A 10,696-nucleotide genomic window follows, 5' to 3' on the forward strand; every position below is an offset into this window, starting at 1 on the left:
ATATTGTAGGCAAATTGCGTAGACGTAATGATGGTAGACGACTGTATGGTTGACCTTGCATTCAAGAACAATACCCCGAGCAATACCCAATATTTCCTTAGCTTAAAGCGGTTTGAAACCCGAATTAAAAACACCCTCGTATATACCTTATTATTATTAAACTTAAATTTAAAATTATAATTATAATAAAAATATAAATAAATTACAGAATAATATGGAAAGAGTTGTGAAGAAAATCGTCGAGCAAACTAGCGTATTTATAATACTTTTCCATTTACTGTAGCTCATGCGATCGCATGAGTTTTCAGTATTTTTGCCATGCGATCGCGTGGCCGCCTTTTCCGTTTTTGTTTGCTAGTTCGTCGACATCAAATAGTGTGTACTATAGCAAATAGTGTTTACTGTAGTAAATAGTGTTTACTGTAGCACTGTAGCAAAATACGGTTTCACTGTAGCAAATAGTGTTTTACTGTAGCAAATAGTATTTTACTGTAGCAAATAGTGTTTTACTTGTACATCTTATAATATATATATATATATATATATATATATATATATATATATATATATATATATATATATATATATATATATATATATGTATATTTATATAATATTAAATCATATAGAGAATTGGTTTAAATTAGTCGAAATTTTCCGGGTCATCACACTTAGTCACATTAAAACGTCACTTTTATGAATTGAGTTATTAATTTAATTGGGCTTCTACAGTTTTATTTACCTTCTAGCCTTGTATATCATGACTACATTTGACCATAATTGACCATAGCTCAAATATTTTTCTCTTTTAAAATTTTCTTCATAGATTAACATATTTAAAATTTAAATATGTTTTTTTGTTTATTTGTATTTCGAAGTATTAGTATAACATATATATATATATATATATATATATATATATATATATATATATATATATATATATATATATATATATATATATATATATATATATATATATATATATATATATATATATATATTCCATAACTAGGGTAGTGTGTGATGGTTTATTGGGGACCAAATTTAGATTAAAGTGATTGATGGTGGTTGAAACTGGTTCTTGATAATGAAGATTGTAAAAAATAAAAAATAAAATAATTACTAAAGCACTCATGTGAACAAAACTTGAAATGGCTACACAGAAGTATTATGGGAATAAAAAAAGTTTCTATATGATATAGTCCAACAACATATCCTTCAATATAAGTCCCAAAATCCCTATATTTTTTTTAAACCGATTGGTAGTAGAGGAATTATACTTACAAGTATATGCATACATTTGTTTTATCCTATTAACATGTGGCACTTTGGTTTGCACATTTATAAACCTCCTCACAAACCTAAGTCCCTCTATTAGGCCTCCCTAACGATAGCGGGGTTCACTCATTGTTCCGCAGGACCGAGGGGTGCGCCCACGTCGCGGCGTGCACTCACTGCACTGTCCACCACATCTGGGCTTATAGGATCGTATAGTCGAACAATATCTTCTACAATATAACCTCAAGAGTCTCTCTTTTTTCTAAGCATCAATTAGTAGTAGAGAGAGTTTCTCTTAAATTTATATAGATGCATTTATTCATGTATACCACGAGCAATAGTGAAATTTTGATCTACACCCTTAGAGTCTCATCTATAATATATGTATATATGACTAACTTTGTAGTTCAATTTTTAAAATTTTTGAGTCTCGTCTATAATATATGTATATGACTAACTTTGTAGTTCAATTTTTAAATTTTTTGTTTGCTAATAACAGACAGTGGAGAATTTAAATAGAGACCCATGGGGTTACAGGAAACCGCTAATTTGAAATTTTTTAGTAGAAAATACTTATAAATTGTATGAGACGCCACTAAAATGTATGACTCCATATATTTTTCAAATCTATAGTAAGTATTTTTTTTTTAATTTTAAATGACACCACTAAATTATACTACTCGGACCACATATATTTGTCTTTATAACTTTTTTGAAGATAAACTATCATTAAAATAACAATCTAATATATTTAGTATTGAAAACAAAGGTTTCTTTACTCTGGTTGGTTTAGTCTATCTTTGTTTATACGGCTCAAATTCTGTTTACAGGATCAAATTTTTTCCTTCCCTTTTTGCCATTGTACTTCATATTCTAAGATCATTACACGTAAAAAAAAATCAAGGTAAAAATTTATCCCGCAACAAAACGCGGGTCCTCAACTCTCGTTACCATCTACTATTAATTAACAACGACATGCACATACGTGACCAGTATAAATATACAGATTTTATTACAGTATAAAAGTTTACATACAAAATTAAGCAGTTTACTGCTATTTTATTTTACAAAGTTGGTTGCTAGCTAGCTATCAATAAATAGCCATTCCAGAACCACACTTGCTATAACAGCATCCTCATCGTATCAACCGAAGATTTAATTAATTGCAGTACAAATCTTACGAATTTCGCCTTGAGTCCCTGTCTTCACCTCAACATTACCCATCTTAATCATTGATCTTCCGAACTCAACGTTGAAAGTCAACCCAGCCAGTCCCCTAAGTCCAAGAAACCGTTGCACAAACCGTTGTGTCGTTGGTTCGTTCCACAACGCAGCATCGGATTCAAGTACTCCCCTTTGGTTCCTCAAATTCGAGTAGTACGAATTATCGAAGCTTCCCACACTGCCCGTGTCTAGAGGCACACGCGTTGAACCATCTCCACCATTGGGACAAAGATTTTGTAACGTGGGAAGGAATGCTGGGTCAATAGTCGGGTCGGGCCCATTGGTGTTGTTATAGTTGTATAATCTGTAGCTAAATAATGCACATGCAGCTGTACCAATTGTGTGGGCTCCTGGAAATCAATTAAACACATGAGTCACATTTAAATTTCGTTAAAAATTTTACTTCCTCAACTCCACCGAAATACCTGTCCCCTAAGAATTTCATTACATTTATATAATAGTACTACGTTTGATAAATGTCAGTTTTATCTTTATATTTTTTTTCAAGCGAACAATTATCTTGAAAGATATATAAATGTTAAGATATATATAGACAATTTTTTTGGACGAATGGAATATTTGACAATTGGTGGTCTATATATATTTGACTTACCACTAAGGGCAACAAGATCTTGGGTGTTAAGACCTTTGTCACTGAACTTTTTGATCAGAACGTTAATCGGGTCATTGAAAGCGGGCAGGTTTGCGGTGTCAGTCGCCTGTGAAACTCTGCCATCTCTGCGGCCTAATGGCACTGGCCACCCTGTTCCTCCGGTCTGCACGACAGAATCACGGGCAGCAAGGGCAAGAATGTCAGCACATGAGACCACTCCAGGACAAGCTGCTTCGAGCTGAGTCTTTGCAGCATCGATGACTTCAAAGCCTCTCAACAGTGAGTTAGGGCCCCCGGTTTTCTCAGACGCTGAACCATCGATAAGAATAGATGCATCACAACCATTAACGAAGCAATCGTGAAAGAACATTCTTAGTAAACCAGGTGCGATTGTCGGGTTAGAACGGACAGCTGTTTGCACGGCGGTCTGCACGATGGTTTCGACCCTTGGGCATGAGGTCCGGTAAAACCCAACCCGGGTGCCTTGGCCTAGTGCCATGGTGACAAAGGTGGCTAACAAAATAACAAACAAGATAACATTTTTGTTATGGGAAGGAACCTCCATATCTAGATATCTTTTATTCCCTTCTGTTTTGAAAAATTTGTGGTTGTAATTGATATAAGTACGTGTTGGATATTGTTTTATGTTCTAATGTGAGATAGAACATAGATGAAGAGGGTATTTATAGTGTTTGGGAGTGGGGTGTGTGTTGAAAAGTCAAAGGTGGTGATAAAAGTCAAACGAAGTCGGCCACGAGGCATGCATGTAAAGAAAGCTTAAGAGAGGCAGAGAAAACTTCGAACTTAATTCGAACATGTACGTCCATAAGTTGATGAAGACAGCTCATGATGTCTTTCATATAAACTTAATCAAAGGAAATATATATTATATGTCTAAAAAGGTGAATTCCGTGTTATCTATTGTGAACGGAATAGGAATTTTATAAATTATTATGGGTATTGTTTATTCCTTTTAAATTTGCTTTTAGATTACGAAATGGAGAAATATTCTTTATTTTATCTAAATCTTAAATTCAATACAAATTTGCTAATGACTACTCTGATTTTTTTTTTTTTTTTTTTTTTTTTTTGTGACTCAGGAACCCCCCTACGAACGAATCCTTTGGACTCCCCCGCAGAGGGTAAACCTGGGGGAACGAGCCTGCTGAGCGCCAGACACGCTACCGGGTGAATTGCCTGTGAAGGCACTCCTCACAACAACCTCCCATTTTGAACGAGCGACCGAAGCCAGACTCGAACCCGGGTGGGTTGCAGGGTGGAGCAACTCAGTGATCATCCAAGCTAAGCCCGGATGGTTACTACTCTGATTTATAATTGTATAATTTTGATAGACCAGTGCAATTTCTTTCTTAAAAGTAGTCCAGGTTTAGACATTAAGAGCACTGAGAGTGGTGACTGAGGTCACTTGGCATGTCAGGCGTGATTTGCTGAGTCAGAAAAAGTGAGGAGTGGTGACCTATGTCAGTTAATGTGTTAGTTAGTGTGTTAAAATAATATTTTATTATATTTAATAATGTATTCATTTGAAAAAAAAAAGCAAAAAAAAAAAATGTGGTAACCTCCGTCGCCTATGCGACTGACATGGGGGAGACTTACAAAAGTGACTTGACTGGGGAGTGGGGGACTAAGTCACTTGGGGTGTAACGGGGCATGTGACATACTCCACTCCCATTGCTCTAAGCTCAACTTGCCATAGAGCTCGCCCACTACTAGAAAACCACTCAACGGAGACGACATTTTTGATTTTTTCAGACAACATGTCGTCCCCAATACCCTTTTCGGATGAATGTCATTCCGAAAGTGTCGTCCCCAAACATTTATCCCAGAAAGTTTTTTCGGACGAAATATGCTTTTCTCCCGGACGACGGTGGGCACACTTTGACTTTTTCAACTGGAATAGAGGACGACCTTTTCGGACGACATTTGAAAACGACATGTCGTCCGGAAATAAATATATTAAAAAATAATTTCTGTTTTATTAGTTATTTATAAATGTTTAGTTATTTTGTATGCAGACGACTTTTTTGCGACGACATGTCGGCACGAAGTATAATAATAAAATAATGTTTATTTAATATTTATTTTTCGATTAAAAAGGATTTATTAATATTTTCCCGAACGACCTTTTAGGGACGACATGTCGTCCCGAAAGGGTGCTTTTGTTTTTTTATATACAAATTCTTTATTTTACCAGATCCATTAAATAGAAGAGAACAACATTCCTGCTCAGATCCATTTGTATAAAAAGTAGTGAAAGAGAAAGATAAGGAGTTTTGAACCGCTAACATAAAAAAGAAAAAAGAAAAAGGATATGATATTTGGGGATAGAGGGACTTTGTAACGACCCGCACTTTTCCGATCGTTCTATACTTATGAGATTAATATTTACATAAATTAAACCTTACCAACATGATAAGCAATCCAAATTGTTGAGACTTATGTTTTTGAAAAGAGTTTTACACAACGTTTGACCGTCTAGTTTGACCGATGATATCACGAACTATACAATATATGATAATTATACATACATATTTAACATGATCTAAGGATGTTTTAATATCTCATTTTGTATTAATAACAAAAAGTCATAAGTATATTTTGAAACTACTAACTTAAGTTTTCAAAACAATAACCTACGTAACGTTATTTGACATAAATACTGATGATTTATAATGTTTATACATATATCGTATAAGTAATGTATTTAACCATTTTTAAAGGGCTTTTATACATAAAACAATATAAGTATATTTACAAAAGATAGTTATATTTGAATTCTCGTTCCGTTTCCTCAATAATCCTATACGTATATCTAGGGTACTATACACAGCTTCTAGAAGTATTTACTATTGGTATATACCAATAGAAATCTTCAATTATTGGAATAATATGTCATTCATGACATAATAAATTTTAACTTATCTTAGATATTTTCACTAAAAACCAAATTTTCAAGCCTATAAATAAGCACCATTTCTAACTCATTTTTACACATTCATTTTCCAAATTTTACTTCCAATTTTCACACACACTTGCAAGAACTCTCTCAACTTTTATTTTACTACTTCTTTCCAGCAACTTTACATTTTAAACTTGAGGTAAAAACTCTACTTCAACTCTTTTTCAATTCATATATTTAAAGCTATATATATAAGAGTTTATAAACTAGAACATAGTTTGAATGATTTCAAACTTGTTCGCAAACTAAATAGATCCTTCTAACTTAACTTTTAAAATACTTCAAGACCTGTAACATATCTTAATTATATGCTAACTTAACAAGGTATAACTTGGTTTTTCAAAGAACACCTTAAAAACTGAATTTACGACGTCGGAGTGCAACCGGGGGCTGTTTTGGGTTGGATAATTAAAAACCATCTTAAACTTTGAATTGGAGGTTTATTTTCTGGAAAAATGATTTTTACTATGAATATGATAACACATAAAAATTTCATGATTTAACTCAAAGTATAAGTATTTTTAGAAAAATAATCATTTGAGGTTGTTTACATGATGGAAAATGATTAACTTCATAAGTTTCACTAAAGTTTGACCTATGCCGTGTGATTTTGAATACAAACTAAGGTATTTTCAGTTCATAGTCTTAAAGAGGGACTCGATCCAAGGAGATGGCAAGTTGAATCAACGAAAACGGAGTTGTAACGAAGAAACTATGACCGAAACAAAATCGGATATCCAAGACTAGTTTAGCCACGAAAATAATTGGGAAAAAATTAAATAAATCACATCTTTTTAAGTTAACATGATATTTTATATATATGTACTTATAATTCAATTTTATATGGTTCAGGATCACCCGTAAACAACACGAGAAGATTAATCATAAGATCCCATGATTGTACGCAACACGTCATTTGACAACACCGGTACTTTATGTACGCAACACGTCATTTGACAACACCGGTACCATGGGTCAAGATTAATCTCGACCAATACATATACGATGGGGTTTTATTTATTTCGTTGGGGGTTTTATTTATTTCATTGCGGGTATATTAAACATCTAAAAATGAACCATTAAAATTGAATTACTAACAACGAACTGCTAACTACGGACTAAGGAATTATTCAAAGTATTAAAAGTATAACAAGTATATATATGTGACGTTTGTTTAAAAAGAAAAGGTATTGATATATTATATATGGATAGGTTCGTGATATCAACCGGAGACCAAGTCAAATTATATATATATCTTCAAGACGAAAGTGAGTATATAGTCCCACTTTTAAACTCTAAATATTTCGGGATGAGAATACATGTATTTTATGTTTTACGTTATGGACACAAGTAACTGAAAAATATATTCTACGTTGAGTTGTACCACTGGCATACTTCCCTGTAGCTTGGTAACTAATATTTACAGCGGTATTGTAAACGCGAATCCTGTTGATAGATCTATCGGGCCTGACAACCCCAACCGGACTGGACGACCAGTATTCAACGGTTGCACAGTACTTCGTTTCGTGACTACACTTGGTACGGTGTAGTAAGATTTCATAATAAAGGGAATATGCGACGTGATTAAATGTTAAGTATGGTTACCAAGTGCTCAACCACTTAGAATATTTTTATTAAACTGTTTATATACGAAATCTTGTGGTCTATATATATATATTGCTGCCGGCATTAAACCTATATCTCACCAACTTTATGTTGACCTTTTAAAACATGTCTATTCTCAGGTGATTACTAAAGCTTCCGCTGCATTATGTTGAATTTGAGCAGGATCTTGCGTACGCATATTTGTGTCAAAAATAAAACTGCATACCCAAGGATTTGTGTTGTAAAATATGCTCGAAATCGTGTTGTTATCATTATATGTAAAGTTTGTAAGTCGAAGATTATCGCTAAACGATAATCATCTTTTTATTGTCTAAAGCTTGTAACAAAAATAATGGTTATGGTTTGTAATGTATAATATATGCAGTTTCTCTTTTAAAAATGTCGCATATAGAGGTCAATACCTCGCAATGAAATCATACGTTATCTAACACGTTCTTATGGTTAAGGACGGGTTATGACATGTGGTATCAGAGCGGTGGTCTTAGCGAACCAGGTTTGCATTAGTGTGTCTAACTGATAAGTCGTTAGGATACATTAGTAAGTCTGGACTTTGACCGGGTCTGATTTAAAAACCATTGCTTATCATTGTTGGTTAAAATTTATATGTAAATATTATGTAGTACTAATGGGTTAGTTGTTGTATGATAGATGTCGGGCTCAAAACTTGTTATCACATTCAGCGACTCCGAACCAGAATCTTCAGATGGTGTTCCAGTCATTAACCTATCCGATGACGAAAATAATATCTTTGGGAAAGACTCACAAATTCCGGATGAACCGACTATAGAGAACCCGGAAAGTGAACCCGAGGAGGAAAGTGAACCCGAGGAGGAAAGTGAACCCGAGGAGGAAAGTGAACCCGAGGAGGAAAGTGAACCCGAGGAAGAAATACAGGAAATTACAAAAGACGAGTTCGAACTAGGAAAGAAACGAAAGGCTAATGAATTAGAAAATTCAAATCCCGAGTTTAGTAAGGATGATGTGGCACCAACTCCACTAGACACTACCACCCATATTCCCGCTATTCCTATTCGTGCTGTCCCGGCATCCAGTTCTTCAGCCCCACAGCCAAAATATAGGCAGACAGCTAGGATAAGCGTTAGGCCATTCCTTGAACCTAAACGTCCTAGAAAATAGACCAAACGATGCGCTGCCGTATTAAACCATGGGATCATATAATGTTTTGTATAATATTATTAGTGTGGTTTGCTTAATGTTCGATATAAGATAAGCATATGTAAAATAGTGAAGTGTGAAATGCAATAATTTTCCATGGTTAAGTATTATTTAGATGGTAGTAATTGATTCTGTACTAAGCTATTAAGTATGGACATTAACGGGTAGGTACTACCCTAGATATAATTATAAAACGCTAATAAGAAGAAAAGGCTTTTATAATAATACCTGGTTCATATTATTAATAAGCTATAATGTACTGTAAATATACACTACATCTATAATATTCCATGTGAATAATTATTTTCTTTTCATTCTTATAGAAGAATATGGCGCGATTGAACCGAATGACGGAACAAGAAATCCAGGAACTCATCAATCAACGAGTGAACGATAGAATGTTATGGGTCGAGGCTGCAAGAGGTGCTGCAGTTAACCCAAATCCTCGTGTGGGGTGCACTTACAAAACTTTTCAAGCTTGCAAGCCCTCATCATTCAGTGGAACAGAAGGACCAATCGGTTTAACCCGGTGGATAGAAAAGATGGAGACTGTGTTTAAAATCAGTGGTTGTGTTGAAAAGGACATGACCAAGTATGCATCGTGCACTTTACAAGATAGTGCACTCACGTGGTGGAAAAATTATGTGAAGGCTGTAGGAGGAGATGTAGCTTATGATACTCCGTGGGAAGAATTCAAAACAATGTTAATCAACGAATATTGTCCAAGGAACGAGGTTAGGAAGTTGGAAGATGAGTTACGAAGTCTGAAGGTTATTGGTACTGAAATCACCAACTACAATCAGCGATTCATGGAATTAGTTTTGCTATGTCCTGAATTGGTTCCAACCGAAGAACGGAAGATTGAAATGTACAAAGATGGTTTGCCCAAAAAGGTCAAGGCAAACGTTACAGCATCGAAACCTAAGACAATTCATGAAGCTATAACCATGGCAAACGAGCTAATGGATCAGGTCATCATGGATAAGAAAGCATCCAATACTGATGTGAAGGTATCAGGTAACAAAAGAAAGTGGAATGGAAATTATGATCGAGGTAACCAACAACAATCTTTTAAGAAACAAGAAACCATACAAGGTGCAGGTGGTGGTTCAAGCTTTGGTTACAAAGGACAAAATCCTTTATGCAACCGATGCCACAAACATCACTCTGGCTACTGTAATGTGGTATGCAACAAATGTAATCGAAAGGGTCATCTTGCTGAAGATTGTAGGGCTCTCGTTACAAATACAAATGGTACCAAGACTCCTGCCACCAATGCAAATAGAACTGCTTTGGCTACCATTACTTGTTATGGGTGTGGAAAACAAGGTCACTATAAGAGCCAGTGTCCGAATCCAGAGAAGAATAATGGATCTGCACGTGGAAGAGCATTTGTTATTAATGCTAGAGAGGCGTGTGAAGACCCGGAGCTTGTTACGGGTACGTTTACCATTAATAACTTATCCGCATCTATTATATTTGATACTGGTGCCGATAGAAGTTACGTGAGTAGAGGCTTTTACGCTAAATTGAATTGTTCATCATTACCTCTAGATGCTAAGTACATGATTGAGTTAGCTAATGGTAAACTAATTAAAGCCGATAAAATTTGCCGTGATTGTAAAATAAATTTAGCCGGAGAAACATTTAAGATTGATTTGATACCCGTAGAATTAGGAAGTTTTGATGTAATAGTCGGCATGGACTGGATGTCCAAAATAGGAGCTGAAGTTGTGTGCGCCAAGAAGGCAATTCGCATTCCTCGTAAGAATAAAACGCCAGTAATGATTTATGGA

The 10,696-nt window shown here is 34.7% G+C and overlaps 1 protein-coding gene across 1 annotated transcript; it reads right to left on the minus strand.

The window, feature by feature from the left end:
• Positions 1–2,263: 2,263 nt before the first annotated feature.
• Positions 2,264–3,839, minus strand: LOC139851636 (peroxidase N1-like). The gene is made up of 2 exons (XM_071840730.1): positions 3,119–3,839; positions 2,264–2,855 (listed from the first exon to the last, which is right to left on the minus strand). The coding sequence occupies exons 1-2, from the start codon at positions 3,681–3,683 to the stop codon at positions 2,437–2,439; spliced, it is 984 nt and encodes a 327-aa protein (XP_071696831.1). The 5' UTR covers positions 3,684–3,839; the 3' UTR covers positions 2,264–2,436.
• Between the last annotated feature and the right edge of the window lie 6,857 nt (positions 3,840–10,696).

The sequence above is a fragment of the Rutidosis leptorrhynchoides genome, chromosome 6, assembly GCF_046630445.1.
Source record: "Rutidosis leptorrhynchoides isolate AG116_Rl617_1_P2 chromosome 6, CSIRO_AGI_Rlap_v1, whole genome shotgun sequence".
Taxonomy (NCBI): Eukaryota; Viridiplantae; Streptophyta; class Magnoliopsida; order Asterales; family Asteraceae; genus Rutidosis; species Rutidosis leptorrhynchoides.